The sequence below is a fragment of the Melospiza melodia genome, chromosome 9, assembly GCF_035770615.1.
Source record: "Melospiza melodia melodia isolate bMelMel2 chromosome 9, bMelMel2.pri, whole genome shotgun sequence".
NCBI classification, from domain to species: Eukaryota; Metazoa; Chordata; class Aves; order Passeriformes; family Passerellidae; genus Melospiza; species Melospiza melodia.
The window spans coordinates 23,074,431-23,093,662 of record NC_086202.1 but is presented as its reverse complement, the minus strand read 5'-3'; the positions used below and the strand labels follow the sequence as shown (position 1 = coordinate 23,093,662).

The 19,232-nt window shown below is 42.5% G+C and overlaps 1 protein-coding gene across 4 annotated transcripts in view; it reads left to right on the top strand.

Moving 5' to 3' along the window:
* The first annotated feature begins 7,476 nt into the window (after nucleotides 1-7,476).
* DLG5 (discs large MAGUK scaffold protein 5) overlaps nucleotides 7,477-19,232 on the top strand; it is a 97,075-nt gene continuing 85,319 nt past the window's right edge. For all 4 annotated transcript variants that reach the window (XM_063163873.1, XM_063163871.1, XM_063163872.1 and 1 more), the window contains exon 1: nucleotides 7,477-7,811. In XM_063163873.1, coding sequence (XP_063019943.1) covers nucleotides 7,511-7,811 — 301 coding nt within the window. In that variant the 5' untranslated portion in view covers nucleotides 7,477-7,510. The remainder of the gene's footprint in view (nucleotides 7,812-19,232) is intronic.

Below are 19,232 nucleotides of genomic sequence, written 5' to 3'. Positions count from 1 at the left end.
CAGTCTGTGAAAGACTGTTAAATTAGAATAGTCTTGCCTGAGCATTATGGTTGTGAGAGCAGATGAGAGAATCATCAAGGTGAGTGAAGGGACTATGCTTGTGAAAACACACATGTTATAAGGAGTACTTACTTGACAGGATGTGGGGATTAAAGAATGTGATTAGCATCTGCTGTGTGTAGTTCTTTTCATTCTTTCATCTTCCAAAGAAAGTCAAAAAGGTTAATAGTTGGTGCTGTTGCAGTCAGCTGCAAGGCAGACACTGACTTGAGCTGGAAAAGGAGAGGGCAAAGCAGTGAAGCTCTAGGCTGCCATTAATGATCTTGGAAGGGGAGGGTGGCAGCTCTGAAGGCGAGTTAAGGGGGAAAAAATTCTAGGAGTACAAATAGCCCATGGTAAAAAGGATGATATTTGGCTTGCCTTGCTGATGAAGTGTATTTGTGCTTTATGAAATATCCCTAGCAGATCTGGAGACTTCTTATTTTGGTTATTCTTATGCATAGTCTTTTTATTACCAAACTGAGGCTTAATCCAAATCCCCTGGAAACCAATTAGAGATCTCAGCAGAACTGGATGAGCTTTGATATATGCATTATATTAAATATTTCTATCCATCAAACTCCCACCAGATAATCCATCTTTATAAGTTTCAAACAGTTGAACCACACTTCTCTAAATTGCTGCAGACTTGATTAAAAAAGAATAATTTTAACCTAAATTCTTTTTAAGGCTTCTATGCCACTCAGGCCTTTGTCTCAGATGTTTCTCCTTATTCTGGGCTGTGCTGAATATACTCTTTTCCATTTTGTATGGAGGTGTGCATTTTCTGTTTGTGTGGGGAGTTGTTTTCGTTGTTCAATTTTGACAAATCTTGGTATTTATAAAATTTTAAGTTCTAAATTATTTTTGTGCTATTTTTCTTTTTAAAAAACTAATTTGAATTGCTGAATGCTTAATTTTTACATTTGTGTTATGTGTGGGAAAAATACAAGACAGGTTGAAGATCTGTAGTTTGTTTTAAGCCGGATGATCAAACCTAGTGGAAGCTGGTAATGCAGCTGCCACTGTGCCAAGCTGAGACATTATTTCATTCTGGAACTCTCTGATGGCTTTCCCATCCCTCCAAGGCACGTAGGCTGAAGCAGCGACTGGAGTAATTTTGCCTTTCAAATGAGAGTGTAATTTAGGAGTTACTTCATTTCACATTTGTTACTGTTTGCAGAACTGATTTCAGTTAAGTCCAGTATTTTTGTCATTTTAACCACCCTTCAGTCTTTAAGTTTCATCTTGGTCCATGGTCTGCTTTGTCTGAGCAAATTGACTACAGCAAGTTGTACAAGGGTTTCTCTTTGACTTTATTCTCACTGTCATCCCAATGTTTTGTTTTCCTCCTACAAAAATCTTTTCCCTTTCCTGCCCAAGGAATGTCCTGCAATATTAAAAGTAAAAATTTCTTCTCCAATCAGAAGCATATCGAATTTATGTGGTATTTCTGTAAACAGAAATCCATGTGTCACTGTCAAGTAGCAGTTCAAGTCTTAGCATGAGCATGACACACGATTTGATGCAAATTTTTCAGTGTTCTGACCATCTACCTTTGTCTGGCTTTCACAAGCATTTGTAAAACTGTACAAAATCCATTAAAGTACACTAGAAATGCTTCTCCTGTGTCATAAACCAAGTGAATTCAGAATGCTAGAGCATTTATTATGAAGTAATAATAATAAATCCCCTCCAGCTCCCTACAATCCTGTTTCTCTTTTTCCACACATGAGGAGCTTTTGCAGTTCAACCCCATCTGAGTATTGGTCTGTTCCCAAATGTGGATGTGCTGGGTTCTGGGGTTTTTTAAGAAATGGGCTGCCACCTCTGTTATCCCCTTGGCTTAAGCATTGCAAAATAGATGAGCTGTGGGACGGGCTCTTCAGGCATGTGTGGATAGACAGGTGTTGCACAGCATCTAGAGAGAGAATCACACTTGCATGCACACCTGTCTCCGTTGTCTCAGGGAGCTCTTTGGGCTTGGACTAGACACACTTGGACTACCCTGGAATTTTGGAGGCATATTGACTTTTCTGGAGCCATTTTGTTTGAGTTCAGTTATGCCATGATCAAAGCACTGCCCCTGGAGTCCCTGGAAAACTTACCTTGTATTTGACATGGATTCAACTCTTAAACCCTTGTACGTCAATGAGCAGGGCAGCTATTGCTGTGAAAAGTACAAATGTCATTCTTAGGGCTAAGAGATGGAACATAAGGAAATGCTTTTGCTTCTTCAAGAGCCTTTAGAATGAAGTTGCATTTGAAAATACTCATTGCTGACAAAACCAATGAAGATGGTGAAAATGCACTGAGGCATTCTCTGGAATCTTTACTATTACATTTGACTATCTTCTTCAACTGCAGTTTGGGTTTTCTTCCTACAAGCTCCCAGTTTTTGCATGGCTTGTTTATAGAAGTTGCCATGGATGTTTAGGGCACCCATTTGCTTTTATCTCCCTGTTAGTGCTAAAAGAAGTAAAAGCAAATGATTGGTATAAATAATCTTTTGCCTTGACTTGAAAAGTGACCTAGAAACTGAACCAATAACAAGCTGCAAGCAACAGCTTTCAAAGGAGCTGTTTAACATCTGCTTGCTTATAGAAGTTAACCACATTACAAGCCAGCCCAGTCTTCCAAAGAAAATTAAATCATGCCCCTGGTCTGTTCTAAGCAGATGGGTACTGGGGATTTGCTTGCAGAGTGTCTTCCCTATAAAAGCTGAAATCCTTTCACCCCTGCAGGACTGCCACCACAGGGTTTCTGGTTTTCTTTTGCTGCCTCTTTTTGGAAACAGTTGTCTGAAAAACAGAAGTGATTGCGTGTATTCACAGCTCCAGGAGGAGATGATTTACCTACCATTTTCTTCTCCCCTCCTCACTCCAAACAAACAAATACCCTTCCTGCCAGCTATTCTGCCCTTGAGGAAGGCCTTTTCTTTCTCTTTTAACAAGTTGATTAAGTAAAACAAGTTTATTTGCTTTTTGAGCAGCCCAGGGGGGAATCTAAAACCTTCATCAAACAGAGTTTGCTTTCTGTTGAAGCTTGTTGAAGCTGACTCAAATAACTGTCTCATCTTCATTTCCATTTGCCCAGAGTGGGAAAAGACCATAACAATTTCTATCTGAAAACTGCCTAGTGCAGTACAAGATGAAGTGACTAGTAGGTTTTATAGCTACAAAAAAAAAAAAAAAAACAAACAAAAAACCAAAAAAAAAAAAAAAAAAACAACAAAAAAAAAACCCAAAAAAAAAAAAAAAAAAAAAAAACACAAAAAAACCCCCAAAAACAAAACAAAAAAAAGGGCAAAAAGTGGCAACATAATCCTCTGGTCTGCTTTCCCTCATAGTATGTCACGGATGTTCAGTGAAGAAAGAGCTAAACCATTTCCTGAAGTTCACAGTTACACGTTTTTGGGAAGATAAATGATCCTTGTGCTTCTGTGAGTGTCCAACAGCAGCTCCCTCAGTCTGCAGCTGCAGCAGGAGCTCTGAGGAGCTCAGAATTTATGGGCATAGCCCATTCCTGGATACGATACTGCCTGGTGAAATATTTTCCCTGGGCACTGCTCAGACTGCTCACATTATGGTTTGGGGTTTTTTTAATGGCTAAATGAGATCCTTTGATCTGCTGGCACATTAAACCAGCACCTTACTATCCTGCAAGTGCTAATTAATTGTCTATCAGTTACATTAATATTAAAAATCAAGCTGCTGTTGAGAGCTGCTTAGCTGCTAGTGTTTTGTGTTACACCCATGACCAAGTCTCTGTGGTGTTCACGTTGTACCTAAAGAGCTCTAATCTTGCTGGTTTCCTGTATTTTTCATATGCCTGTCTTGGAGATTGCATAACCTTCCTTCCATTAACTTATGGTAAATTTCTCAATGTTTTTCTCTAAACCTTCATCTGATGGTTTGAATCACATGATTACATGTGTGGCTTTTGTTACAAAGCCGTTTCTGGGATGCACAACTGCCACTGGAGCCTGAAGACCTGTATCCTAAGGGCTCCAATATCAAAAAGCAACTGAAATGTCTGCCATGTACTTAAACTAAATTTTAAAATCCTCTAATCTTGAAGAAAATCCTCCGGTTTTGGCCATTAGAATGTGTGATTGGTTCAAACTAAGGATTTTGAGGAGGGGATTTACCAGGAAACCTACAGCAGCGGAGCTGCTGCTGCGACTTGGGCAGCAGTAAGCAAGCAAAGAAGGAAATGTTTAAGGAGTGACAACTAATTTTACACAGAAGACTACTGTCCAATGAAAAGTTCCATTAGAATGAGTATAATAAGCCTGTTTTAAAGCCTAGATAAATCTAAAGGGTGTCCTATCAGAAAATATCAGCATTCTGGCATACTGTAGTAATCTGAATTTGGGTCACTGTATAACTTTTGGCATAATAAATTTGCCTCCATTTCATAACTTGAGTCTTCAAAATATACCCATGTTTTATGAAAACTTTCCCTGCACTTGCTAGAGAAGGTCTACACTGAGTTGGGTAACAGCAAGGTCCCTCTCTTAGACAGGCAAGGCTCTGACAGCTGGACCCATGGAAGAGACATTTGTGCAATGAGAAATTTATCTGCATTTTTCTGAGAGCAGACTTACCATTTGCAAGACAAATGCAATGTTAGAGACTCAGATACGACAAAAGGGTAGAAACTGCATTTCCAAAAAGAAAGAAAGAAACCTGGTACAACAGAGATCTACCTGCTACCTGGCACTGCCTGAGAAGGGCAACAGGCCATATGCATCTGCAGGCAATAGCTGGGGCAGGCAAGGCGTGAGGAAAAGATCAATGTTTTATTTTGCAGAGAAGGCAAAGGACTAAGACACACTTCTGGGAGAGGCAGGAGCAGCAGTACCTAGAGCCACCACTTCCCTCTAGGTTTTGAAATGAGACTCAAATAGCCAAGTTATGCCCTGCCTGAACACTGCCATTCCTGTGTTACTGCAACCCCTGGTGAAAGGTGCTCTTCAGTGCCCAGTCAGGAAGAGGAGGGAACTCAAGATTGTCTTCATTATTTCAAGTAGCAGAGAACAGCTGCATCGACCTAGAGCAGGGCTCTTAACATAATGCCTCTTAATGAAATTTGATGGCATGTTTCCTTTCCTTTACAGGAAACTGTTTAAGCACATACACAGTACAATAATATTGTTAAAGGAGATTAGCTGAGATTAGAAAGTCTTTAAAAAAGGACATATTTGAATAACTTGTGCAATCTTTCTTCAGTCTCCCTGTGCATGTGCCTTCCAAAAGCTTTGCATTGCACAGTGTCCTGAGGCAGGCACAGAGGGCCCTGCTGTGGCACTGGCCAAGGGAGGTGTGCTTAGTGGGTGACACCAGGCAGCTTTCACTTCTCACCTGTGCTGTGAGGCCAGCAATTAATGCACTCTGGTTAGTGAGCACTTGTGGATTCTGCAATTACTTGAGCTGCAAAACTGACCAACTTTAACTAGAGAGAAATAGGCAGATTTTCTTATAAATTCAAATAGACTAGAACTAACATAGTTTGCAGGAATTTGTAGCATTAGTCATTAGACAACAAAGGTAATCTCTGTGTATTTTGTATAGCAAAGAAAGTTGTTGAAAAAAAACATGGATGCAAAATTAGAAATTACTTTACAGGAGCATTAAATAAAAATGAATGGACCAAAAAAATAAAAATGAATAGGCCAAAAGTGAAGATACTTACTTCAAAATCACCCCATAGTTTCAAGTATTGTTGTAAATAATGACTTAAGGTTGAAAACAATCCCTAACTCCTCTTATTCTCTGTCTGCCTTTGCCAGAAGTAGAATGCCTAGCACAATTGCATTTCTCTCATGTTTTCATATGAGAGAAATCATCATCTACTGAGCTATATAAAGTGGCTTGAAACTCAGTTCAGGACCTGAATTCTCCCACCAGGTGTGTTGACAGGAAATTTTAGGCAACAAAGGCTGTCCCTTGTACCTCACTGAGTCCAGGTCTCTGGACATTAAATAAACCGCAGGGTTGGTTGGACCGGAGACTGTCAGATAATTGCAGTTCTTTCTTGATATAATTGGGTTACCACCACAACCAGTAAAGCCCTTTCAGTTTAACTGAAATGTATGAAATGTGAATTTAAGATGAGGACTGTTTGTGGTCATTCTGCAGTCTGTTTGCAAATTAAGCTAACATATGGTGCAAGTGAAGTTGGCAGCCCGTTTACTTTCAGACAGAGAAGTTGTTACTCTCCTATTTCTTTGATAAACGATTGTGTCCCTCTGCTACGGCTGACTACGGACACATCTGTACTCTATTCGTCATTTGCCTGGTCTCTGGTCATTCATAAAACGCTGAAGAAATTTACAAGGGAGAGGAGCCGGCAGCTATTACTAGTGTTTAGATCTCCTTTGCAAACTTTTGTTTTTGCAAATTCTAATGGACAAAGCCCGTAAGCAGTCTGTTACTATGTTGACGTTTAGCTTTTCCCGGTTTAGGACGAAATAAACCTTGCCGCCTGGAGCTGCCGCCCGGTGCCGACTCCGGCAGCCTCAACAGGCGGCCGCTCCCGCCTTGGGAGAGGGCAGCGGCACGGCCCGCCCGGCCCCGGCCCCGGCCCGTCAGCAGCGCGGCAGCGCCGCCTTTGTCTCGCCGCCGAGACACCCGGCCCGGGCACCCCGTCCTGGCCCGGCGGAGCCCCGGAGGGAGGAGCGGCGGAACCTCGGGCAGGCCGCGCCGCGGGTCCCTCCCCGGCCCGCCCCGCTCGGCGCCGCACGGGGGCCGGGGGCGCCTCTGACTGACGGCCGGGGGCGGGCGGCGGCCGGGCCGGGCCGGAGCGGGCCGGGGGAGCGGCGGCCGCTGCGGCGGGCGGGCGGCGCGGGGCGGGCGATGCGATGCCGCAGCCCCGTCTCGGCGCAGGCGGCAGCTTTGTGTAGCCAATATGGCTGCGTGCGCCCGCCGATGAAAGGAGGCGCCTGGAGCTGAGCCCGTCTCCCCGCACCCCCTCCCGGCCGTGTGGCTGCGGCGAGCGGCGGAGAGAAGTTATCCCGACTGCCCCGCGGGGGTGCGGGGTGCCGGGAAGCGGCGGCGCTCCCCGCGGCTCCCGCTCCCGGCGGTCCCCTCCCGCGGACAGGCGACAGGAGGAGGAGAAGTTGTTTCGCCGCCCGGGGGGGCGGAAAGGAGGCGAGCGGGGCGCCAGACGGAGGAGGAAGAGGAGCAGCAGCCCCTGACGGCGGCTCGCCCCCCGCCTGCTGGAGGAGGAGGAGGAAGAAGAGGAGAAGGCAAAGCCGCCCTCGGCCCAGGTCCTGTCCCGGCTCCGCTCCTCCTCTCCGGACGAAGTTTCGCCGGGGGCCGCTGCGGGGGCGCGGGGTGCCGGAGGAGGGCGGCCGGCGGCGCCCGCCCCGCCTCGGCCCGCGCCTCCCCGGGGGCGGCGGTGGCGGAGCGGCGGGGCCGGGGGCGGGCGAAGTTTGGCCGGCGGCGGCGGCGGCCCTGCAGCGGCCATGGAGCCCAAGCACAAGGAGCTGCTCGCCCAGTGCCGGCAGAGCCTGGCGCAGGCCATGACCGAGGTGGACAAGGTGGTGGAGCTGCTGGAGGCCGCCGGCGCCCTCGGCCCCCGCGACCTGCGCGACCTGGAGGCGGCGGGCGGCGGGAAGGCCGAGCTGCTCATCGCCCTGCTGCTGGGCAAGGAACGGGACCACTTCCAGGACCTGCGGGTGGCCCTGGAGAAGACGCAGCCCCACCTGCTCTCCATCCTCTACCTGAACGGCGTGGCGGGGACGCCGGCCGCGGCCGAGACGGGCGGTGAGTGGGGCCGGGGGCGCGGGGCGGGAGCCGAAGGAGGCGGCGGCTGCCCCCGCCCACCCCCGCCGGGGCAGCGCGGGCCCCTCGGGCCCCCCGCCCGAAGGTGGGAAGGGAGCGGGCGGGGGTCCTCCTTTTCCGGTGGAGAATAAAACTCTCCCGTGTTTGCTCTTGGGCTCTCGGTGCTTGTTTTCTGCTTCCGACCCTTTCGCTTTCTGTCCTGGCGGGAGCGCTGGTACTGGTCCCCGAGAGGTGCCGCGGATGCTGCTCTTTGCCCTTTGGAGAGGCCAGGCTAGCCCGGTTCTTGGGGCTGCTGCTGTTCCCCTAAGTCGGCTGGGGACTCGGGAAACCCGAACCCCGAGGGGCTATTCTCCCCTAGCACCGACGCCGGTGGTGTTCCACAGCCGCTTCTCGGCCGGGCAGAGCCGAAACTGCCCCGTGCAGCCACTGTGCCGGAGTTGGCCGGCGGGCAGGGCTCCAGCAGATGTGCCTTGGAGTAAATCTCGTAACTCTTTCTCTGGACAGACATGTGTTTGTTTGAGGCTATATTGTAGTAATTCTTCTTGGCGGTTAGAAAAGGGAAGAACATTGATTATAACAGATTAGGACATTGATTTAACTGCAAATCCAGACGAGAAGATTTTGGGTGTAAAACACCTCCTTAAGTAAGTTGGGGTTTGATCCACAGGTCTTTCCCCGTTCTCCTCCCTCCAAAACAAGTCACAGCCTACTTTCATGTGTACAAACCAAAGCTTTAAAATTACAATAGTTGACAGTATATAAGGTCTTGCAAGTGCAGCTCTGTTTCTAAATAAAAAATTGGAGTAAATGGTAATTCTGTGTTAAAGTGATGTGTAGGTATCATTATCCAGCGTGACCGAGTTGACTGATTCAGAAATGTGGGGTCTCTCCACTGTTGTTACTGGGTTCAGGATTTACAGTGTCACTACCTATTTTACATAAAGAAATGCTTTCAAAGGGCTTCCTGACTCTTACAAATTATACAATTTCTTTAAGAAAACAAAGCCCTTTAAGAGCTGCTTCTGTCTGGAAAGTAGTCCTTGCATGTGTGGTTGCACTGTGTACTCTGCCCTTGCTTGAATGATGCTGTGGATGGTAAGAGTTCTGTAAATGCAAATGCTTGGGGGTCTTAGGTTTTGTTTTATTTCAGTGTAGTGTAGTGTATGGCCTTTTCTAATGAATATATGGCAGGACCTCACAAGATGGGGGAGAAATGGACTGAACAATAGACCTCAATACTTGAAACATTATGTGGTCTGACATCAATGGGTGATGAGGGCACTCGCTGCCTTCCAGAATGGCACCCATGATGGCTTTGTATGGTTAGAGTAAAGCTCATTCTTGTCTCGTTGAGAAGATGCATTGATGGTACTGTGCTACCAGCACTCCCCAGGCTTAAAATCAAAGGTGTAAAGTATGAAAAATAGAAAAAAAATGAAGTGTATGTTGGACGCAGTAATAGTCTTAATTTTTAAAATGCAAGTTGGAATCGAAGAATGTCTCACAACACAGAATTTTCCAGGGAAAAGTACTTTGATTGTCAAAGTGAGCTATATCATGTTTGACTGACTGTGTTCAGGAGGCTTAATCTGAGTTAAACTAACGTGTGTGGGGAAGAGTGTTTCCTAATGTGATGAGTTTTAAAATGTTATTGCTTTCATTTATCAATGGTAATAAAAGCTAACTTTGAGAGTTTTCTTGTGATAAACATGTTTAAAAATTAGTTCACAGGAGATTGATTACAGTGAGCTTATTTAATAGTAGACCATAGAAAGGTAGTGGACCTGAACCTTCAAATATTGGTGCAAATATTCCAGCACCCCCCTGAAGAGGTGTTATGGTAATTAGTCATGAGACTGCTTCTGTGTCCACTGAAAATCTCTGGTAATTCCCGGTCTTTTTGTGAGTTTGTCCTGGATGTGTTTCACAAAGAGTTCATATTTGAGGGTAACTGTGATGGAAAGGTTCATGTTGAACATGTAATCAGTTTTATTCCAATATCTCCGTCTAGGAAGTTTGACCGCCCCTCTGCTCTTCTTGTGCCATTTGGGAGTTCTACTCCTTTTCACTGGAGATATTGGAGGTGGATGAGTCAAGTTACTTTTTGTTTTTTGGCAAGAAGTAAGATGTACATGTGGCAGTGAGAAGTGCTGGATTATGTATTTAAAATACCAAAGTGAAACAGCCCATGTCACGTAAAATGCCTTTATTCTTACAAGTAAAAAATATATATATATCAAACATCCCTTTGATTAAACCTGTAGAGGTGAATAAGTTTGAGTTGAATAAGTTTTTAACATACATTAGTGTGTGTAAAAATGATAGCTTACAGTGGTGGATGTAATTTTAATATTGTTTAGAAGAGGAGGCTAATAAAATGCATATCACCTGAATGCTTGTTGGAGATGAAAACTATTTGTAATCAATAATGTCTTGTAGTGGTGTTTGCGAATTTCTTTTTTCCAGTATGCTGCTGTTGTGAGGGAAGTGAGAAGGTAATTTAGCAACATAATTTTGTTCAAAGTTTAAGAAATCAGCTTACACACCACTCACTACAGTAGGATGAGTGTTTCTTCATCCATTTTGATGTGGTTAACATGTACCATTACTTGGTGTTTTCTTTCTTCTCAGTTTAAATATTGCCTCCTTTTGTGCTTTAAAGGTGATGTGTGAACTCTGTTGGGAACTCTGGTTGTTATTTATACCAGCAGTTCTTGTGACTGGCTGGACAATGTAGAGCTGACACTTTTATAAGTATTTATCTGTGCCACACAGAGGGAGGTAAACAGCTGGGCAGACTGCTCAAGGGAAATAACTGGGGTCCTGGTAGCTGCTGAAAGATTTTTTCATTCTTTCTCTACTTTACAAAGAGCTTTTTTATCTTTATAGAGTTTCCCCCTGTTCAGTCACCATTTAAAGAGATTTGTCTTCTATGGGGACTTCTAATTGCTGATTTTAAACCTTAAACTGTATAGTTTCTTCAATAAAACGTATGTTTTTAAAGTTTTCTCAATTTTGAAATAAAGCATAGTATGCGAAACTAATGTTAGTTAAGAGGGCAAGATCAAACAGGAAATTACCTTCTGTAAAGCAGAAGCTAAAACCAAGTGGGATTTTCTGTTTCATTTAATCATGTTTGGAGACTTTAGTTCTTCCTTAAGTAAAACCTTTGATTACTACATTGTACTTCTTTGTAAACATTTGAGAGAAATTGACTCTGCCCACGTGAGAATGGTTGCTTGGCTGTTTTGAAATCTCCTAGTGTTTTGCACATGGATGAATTCTTTAAGTAGTGTGCTATGTTTTTTGTTTATTTACTTGGGGGTCAACTTATAGATTACCATTAAATACTTGATTTGGCAAATGACCTCCATCACACATCTAGGAAATCCTTATCCTGATTAAAGAAGTACATATCCTTTATGATATGAAAATAAATGACTTCTGAGCATTCAGTTGTCTCTTAGAGATCTTGGTTACCAAAAAATGTCTCATTCTTACTATTGCTGCATGTGAATTTTACGTCATATAAAGAGTCCATGACAATAATGCAATGGAAGGTGCTTCATTGTGACAAGTGCTATGAAAATATATTTTCTTTACGTGTAATTAAAAGACCAGAATGGAAATCTGAGGAACCTATGTAAGTCTTCAAAGTGCTTCAGATAACATAGAGCTTTGTACTTACATTTTTGTGGTACTACAAAGATGGGAAAAGGCAGGTTTGGTTGTTGAGCTTGGCATTTGTTTCCAAGATGAACACGTGGGGCTACAGAGATGCAATTTATCTTGAAGCAGAGTCAATTGCTGAACTCAAAAGCTTCATTATGGCTTGCACAGTTAATAAAATTTTAGGTTCAGAGTTCTCTTTCCTATTAGCAGTTGGTCTTCTGTATTCCTCCAGCTGCAGACTGACTGTGTTAGGCTTTAAAGGTGTTTTCTTTAACAGTTTCAAGATGAGAATTTAAGTTTTAGAACTCAAAATTGATTGCATATTTAAAAAGATCTTTAAAGGGGCAGGAAAGAAAGAAGATGGTTGTAGATTGACTTTGAAATTTTTTCTTCTTTTATTTATTAAGGTTTATTTTTTTCTAATTGTGTTTGGTCGGACATAAAATGTTAATTCCCAGTCAGAAAGTAAATGTGGATATGTTTAAGACTAGGGAAAAAAGGAGGGATTATCTCAACTTCCTCTGTCTGCTTTGTATATGAAAAAATGAACCAAATTGTTTTGGACAATATGGGATTTGAAATCACAAAGTTTTAGATATTTCAAAGCCTTTCAGCATATTTAAAACCAAACACAAAAGGCAAGCTCTGTAAGTAGAAATTTAGGAGATAGGCAGCTGGAACCCACTTCTCTGACAGCATCACTGGAGACCCACAGGAAATGCAGTAATTCCAGGGCTGACCTTGAAGAGCTGGAATCATGGCTGCTTGGACCTGGTGCTGGGACATCCACATTTTGTTTCTTCTTTCCCATCTCTCACAAAGTCTTGACTGATCCCCCCCAAAGCATTGGCTGGTGACTGGCTAAAGGAGAGGGTTTGAGAGCTGAGAGACTCTGGAGGAAGGGTGTGAGGTGGGGAGGCAGGATGTGCTTTCCATGCAGGCACGCAGTTTGTGGTGATTGCGGTGGGGCTGGGCTGAGCCTCATCCCAGTGGGCACAGCTGTGAGAGGCAGGTGAGCAGCACTGACAGCCATGAGCCACAGGGGCTGACCAACCACCAGAGGGAACAGAGGGCACACAGGTGTAAAGCATGCAGGGTGAGGAATATAAAAGGTTGGCTGAAGAGCAAGAAAGGTAGAAGCTTAAGGCCTTCTAAAGTGGTATGGTCTTATTCTGTATGGTGATGCTTAAAGCTTTCTGATACTGTGTGGTGACACTCTGTGTATTGTGGCTGTCTCAACTGTGGCATGTGCTGTGACACTCCTGTAGGAGCAAGGTGGAACAAAGGGGAGCAGATACCCTTCTCCAGGAGATGAGAATTAGTGCTGTAAGTGTGTGTTCCCGGAGAGAGGGGAGAATGAGGAGAAATTGTAAAAACATCATTTACTGACTCAAGGACTGAACTGACAATTTTTTAATTAAGTACAATTTATACTCCCTTCTGTCACTGAAAATTGAAGAGTGGGAGAAGTAGAGCAGTGTGTTTGGGTTTTTCCAGACCTGTTATTAGTTCCCAGGGTAGCTACGCAAGTCGTGTTGCAGGATTTCTTAAATCGTGTTGATGAAAAAGCAGGCAGTGTTCAGAAGTCACCTTTGGAGCAGTGCAGCTCCTCAGCAGCACTGAGCAGCAATTAACCTTGATAAAACACCTGGCAGTAGTTTAGCAGTACCTGTGTCTTTTGGTGATCTCAGATTTTTGGTATCTTGTGGAATTGCCAGGCTGAAGAAATGCAGGGAGATTCTGGCAAGTGTCCGGATGGGTATTCCCAATGAAATGTCTAATAGTGGTAAGTTCATGGAAGTAGGCTCTCAATTCCAAAGAAGGAAATGCATCTTGTAGTAGTTCATAAATCCCAAGGGTGGTAGTTCTCAATTACATTTTTGCTGTGCTTAGGGAGGGAGTGGAAAGAAAGCTGCCCACAGTAAACTCCCAGGGACATTGTTTTCATCAGAGTAAAGGGAATAATAACCATTTTTGTGGTGCTGGTGCGTCCAGCTATCAAGTTGCTTTGGACACACACAGGACTTGGTGTCTTAAAAAATTAGACATGATCATTAAGGAAAGCCAACAGCTTTCTGTAACTTGCTTCTTACTTACTTGTTAAAGCTTAAAGATTGCCTGTTTCAGAGGTTTCAGATCTTTAGCTGGTTTTAACTACCGCTCTCAGTCTCATTGTTCTCTTGCAGCTGTAACCAATCCTAGTTTGTCAGATTTTTTGGACCCCTTGTCTAGCTAGTGAAAATCAGTCCACCACACAGATATTGACTTTGGGCTTTCCAGTTCTCTCAGCAGTCTCTAATATGAGCTAAGTATTTTTTTTTCTCCCATTTGCTGCTTGCTGTTGCCACTTTCTGGTTTTTTACTTTCATTTCTTTATTTTTGCTTCTTATTTTTCCTTGCTCCTATCAATTGTTACTTTAATTATTATTTTATAGCATTAAAATTCCTTATTCAGAATTCCAGTCATTAGAAAGCTATCAGTAAGTGTTGATAAACTGCTTGTAAGGATTCCTTACTCTGTAAAACCCCAAGGACTGAGCTGGTCAGTCCTATCATGGTTTTGGCTGGGGTTAAACCATGATAAGCCACCAGCACATATTGGGTTTTAGTGTGAAGCAGTTAGTTCCTGTTGTGGATTCTTTTCATAAGAAGAATTGAAAAATGCTGTATGTATAGTAATGCTAAAACGTTTCTTTATGTAAGCCGTTCATAGTGTTGATGGCGACAGAAAAACGTGTTGTTAGTGGATGTAACTTTTTGTGAAAAGAGCTGTAGTCACGTAGGTGAGACATCTAGGTTATGGAGCTATATTGAGTAGTTCATGGTGAAACATTGTTTGTGACCTTCAAGATGCAAGTCGTTGGCTGCTTTTTTGGGAACAGTGGCAATTTGGAACTGAATCATTCTGATGGAGGAGCTGGCAAGTTTGCAGTGGCTGAGCTTTGGCTTGAGGCTAGCGGTGCTTTTCTAGTAGAAGCAGACAAGAAGGGTGCTGTCCTCTGAAGAGACCGGTGTTGTTAGTCTGTCTCAAATGTTGGAGCCTGGCTCTTCCAGAAGGGCCATTTTTTTTGAGTTCTCAGTGATACTCTGGTATATTAATTCTTGTCAATGGGAGACAAAATTACTAAAATATTGAAGGAGGTCCATGGTGCTATTACTTAGAAACTAATTCAAAAAAGCCAGTGCACAGTGTGATGTGCAATATATGCCTGTCATGGGTTGTGGTGTACTAGCAGGTGTGTTGATGCTGATGGGGTAATTCCAGCATCCACTCCTCTTGTAGCTAACAAATAAGGTTAACTCTGGGAGCTCCTGCTGCCAGCTGTTGTGCAAGAGTGTGATCTCCATGGGACACCCTTTCCAGGCATCAGGAGCTCATGATAGCAAGAACTGATGGCCCTTGGAGTTGATGGAAGTACTTGGCCACTTGGGGTGAACGCTGAATGACATTTTTCTAGACAGTTACTGGGCATACAGAATAACATCCTACAACTGGAAAGCCCTTCTTACCCAAACTGGTGTCAGAGGAAGTTAAAGGCAGCCTGTTTCATATATATAACACCACTTTCTTCCTCACAGCTTTCAAAACCTCTAATTTCACCGTTCATGGGTTGAGCTGCTCAGCAGTTTGCTTGTTCACAGCATTAATGTGTTTGTTCTGGTGAGCTGGTCTTTGTATTTTTGAAAATCATAAATTTTTTTCTAGTTGGCTGATGAAGGCAATGTATTTTAAATAGCCTGTATCATCCTGATTAAGATTTGCTGACCTGCAGCTGGAGAGAAGAATCAAGTGAGAATGTAAAACCATTAAGTGTTTCAACTGGAGAGTTGAGGGGTTGGATTTTCGGAGACTTTTTATGTCGTTGACAATTTATTATGTATCAGATATGAACCAAAAAACTTCTTCCCCGCCTTCAAACCCTCAAAGCCAATGTTCTTTAAACTAATTTCAAAATCAGTTTTCCTAAAAAAAATCTCCTTTCGCTCTAGCTTTTTATTCTACCTGCGCATAATTGCTGATTCACAAACATGTTTATTATTCATGTACTTACCTTCCAGCATGTGAGTAATCCCCATTTATATGTATCAGGTTGGGCATGTGCAAATGTTGGCAGAATCCAGGCCTTGCATGCTGAGCTCTCTGGGTTGAACAATGTCATCAGTAAAGTACTTCTTGTACCTTAGAAAGTGAGGCTGATGGTTGTTTGCTGTTCAGTAGTGTTCAAAATGGAGTTTGTGTGGGAAGAGATAGCTGGGGTGTAGGTAGGAAGGTATTTTCCTTGAGGATGGATGTAAAATCTAGTGGGAATTGTGAACTCACTTTTGGTATAAGTGAACTGTGTTCTTTTGATGTCAGTGCACCAAAATCCTCTTTCAACTCTGTTCTCTTTTTCTGAGACTGACCAACTGACAAGTATAAGTATGGTTTTCTGTAGAAGAATCAGAACTTGTGGGTTGGGGAAATAAAGCTGGTGTAGACAATTACCAATCTGTCTGAATTGTTGCATAGGTGTTCATGGGGGTTTTTAATAAGCACAAAACTATATTTATTATCTTTATTGTTTGTTTTTCTTGTTTGTATTTGGTTTTCTTGTGGCTAGCTTTCCTCTGTTGCATGCTTTTGTGGAAAAATCATTGTAGGGGGAATTTTGGGACTTGGGTAACCATGTGATCTAGCTCTTTTTGGAGCACTTATATAATATGAGTTTGCCTTCCAGAGTTATGATCCTCTTGCAGAAAGAGCGGTTGATTGAGTTGTTGGGAGTTCTTCAACTAGAAAGTGACACAAGATTGACAGATGTTGTTTTAATAACTTCTTTCAGGAAATCTTGATACTTAATTTTAAAGTTCTCTTAAACACTTCATGCATAATCTTGTGAACACTTGCAGTGATTTTTAAGAAGGTCTCATTCGCATTTAGGTCATGATGATGTGTTTTTCAGGTGGTGAGCAAATGTATGTGTTTAATGGTGGTGAAATCAGGTTATCTAAAGGTTTTATTTGAGGCTAAATACATCAGCACAACAAAAATACCCAGTTATTAACTTCACTTCTCAATATCTAAAGTAGTCAGGAATTTCCAGTCTGGTTTTTCTTTTCTGAACACTTTGATGAGAGAGAGCAATGTTATTTGAGAGCTTGCTTAAGCTTTAATTGAATGTAGGATGTGTTTTTACTCTTTCAGTTTAAAGGCCATTTGACTTAAGTAGGTGTGGTTAAAAAGAATATGAAATGCTAAGGCCTTAAAGAAAAACAAAACAAACAAAAAACTCCTCACCAAACAACAAGTCATAACAGTAGGCTTCCCTTTGTAATTGATTAACTGGTTTGTTATTGTCATCAGCTGTTCCATCCTGTGCTTCTGATGTAAGACTGGACTCTGAACAAACTCTGTCGGTGTACCTGAATTTTAGTAATACTGAAAGCACAAAAAGCAGTACAAAATCCTCTCAAGATCACAGAAGAGGTAGTCTCAAGAGGGCATTCACTTTCAGTTCTATTATTTTCACCTTGAGGTATTGGTATTTTTCCCTTCTTTTAATAAAGGGTATTCTGAAAATCTGACTTGTTCGATCCTTTTTCTGCTTTCTGTGGCAATCAACCATAGGCTGCTCAGGCTGCCTGTTTTCCTCTCTGTATTTAGGTATTCTCTCACAGCTTTCCTTTGCTGTGCACAAGCAATCTTTGCTTTTCTGATGGGGAAATTTAAAGTTTTGAGGCTTCTAGTTACCTTTAGGGCATATTGGGAAAGGACACTTTGTGTAAGATGCATTGACTACTTTTGGTTAGGGGTCTGATTAGTTTGCCTCAAGGCTTTAACCCTGCTTCCCTCCCTGTTGAATAACCAAAGGCTGACTTAATATAGACTGAAGACATGAACTTTGAGAGACACGTAGTGAGATATTTTTCTGAACTGCGGCCCTTGAAAATGTGTAGGCCAGCACTTTAAAGTATGCTGTATTTCAGATATATTCATTTGTTATCCTGGTTCATGAACCTTTCCTATTTTCCTGGCACCTTTGAGGTAATCAGGAGTATTTCAGGGGCTGCATGCTGCAAGTGTCAGAGCAGTGTTTTGGCTGAAAAGAACCTTCCTTGATAACACAGAGTCCTAGTTTCAGATCCTAGGGTCAGAGGTATTTTCTGCCTCAGAATTTTAGGACTTGGTAGAGTATGAGGAGCATGGGTATTAATATGAAAATCAGTAAAAACATACAAGAAAAACTTGTCTGTCAAGGCTGGGGGCAATCCTGTTCTGTACAACAATGTTTGGCTGAAACCTGTGTGTGGTGTGTGCTGGACTGGAAGGAAGCACAGTGTAAATGCTGAGCTGTTTTTCTATCCCTGGCTGAGCTGATCTTCAGTCATATGCTGTGCATACATGACTTGCATAAAATTTCATTTGTCAAGGAGTACCTCATTATATTGTCTAGAATGTCAAATCTCAATTTAATTTTAGAGCCAACTATAGCAAATTTCTTCAGTGCTGTAAAATGCCAAGTTGTAAGCGTGGTTTTGATTCTGAGCTTGTCTTTTGGGGCCTGTGATTTCCTCCATACCAGTGATAAGCAGAAGGTAAAGGCAGACTGGAGCTGGAAGGATTGTAGTGGCTATTGCTTGGCTGCAGTAATGAGCATTTTGTTGCACTGTGTTCTCTTGTAAGGAATTTCAGGGTACTGCTCTGAAAAGTTCTTTTTCTTCTGCAACTCTGCATTGCAACAATACAATTTGGAGTTGATTTGTTTTGCCCTGTATCTGTTCAGCTTTCTCGTGGGCACATGAGCCAGATCCTTTCTGAGGGTTGTAGGTGCTGATGGAGGAAATCCACATTATAAGTTCTAAGCATTCATCTCATCAATTGTGTTATATGGGTACATTTGTGTGTGGAAATTTTTAGTACATGCTTTTTTTTAATGAGAAATACTTTAAAAAAATATGTATTGAAAGTAGATTATATTTTTCAAGACTAGTTTTCCCCTATCAAAATATTTTGACTTATTCCTACAGTGCACCCCTAAATTAAGCTTTGCTGAAGTGTGGTTGCATGCATTTTTGTTACTGTGCAAGACACAAATGCACAGCAATAGCTAAAGCCATTTTATTGCACATTGTAGTAAAATAATAGCTTTTGAGAGATAATAAATATTCAGAATAATTCCAATGTCTTATGACAGTAAGAGGAGGTGAATTTGGATCACTGAGGCTGTAGGATTTCTGACCTTATGGAATAGATCATGAAGCCTTGGCCTTGATTTAATTCTAAGTAGTGCCTAGTGTAGATAGTGTCTGCATTTTGTATGATCTGTTTCAGAAAATAACCAAAAGCGTGCTTCATTTGCTTGATTTCAACAGAACATTGTTAGCTTATGGAGTGGAATCTCATTTGGCTGGCTAATCTCTGTTCTCGATTTTCTGCTGTGCTCATGTGTTTTCCAGTTCACATGTGGTGTGTTGTGAAGACAGGCTTCTCAGCTTTCCCACTGAGTACTCAGTGTCTGTTCATGATGGCTGTGGTAGAGGACCTGTTCTCTCTGTTTGCCTATGTGCTTTGTGGATGATAAACATGAGAAAGAGCCTAATAGGAGAAATAACTCTGAAGAGAGATCCTTATGATAAGCACAGCTTCTTCAGTGAGACTCCGAAGTTATAATTACCTAAAACATGAATTTCTGATGTTCATGTTACAAACTTATTTTGGTTAATGCAGTTTTTCTGAACATTTATAAATAA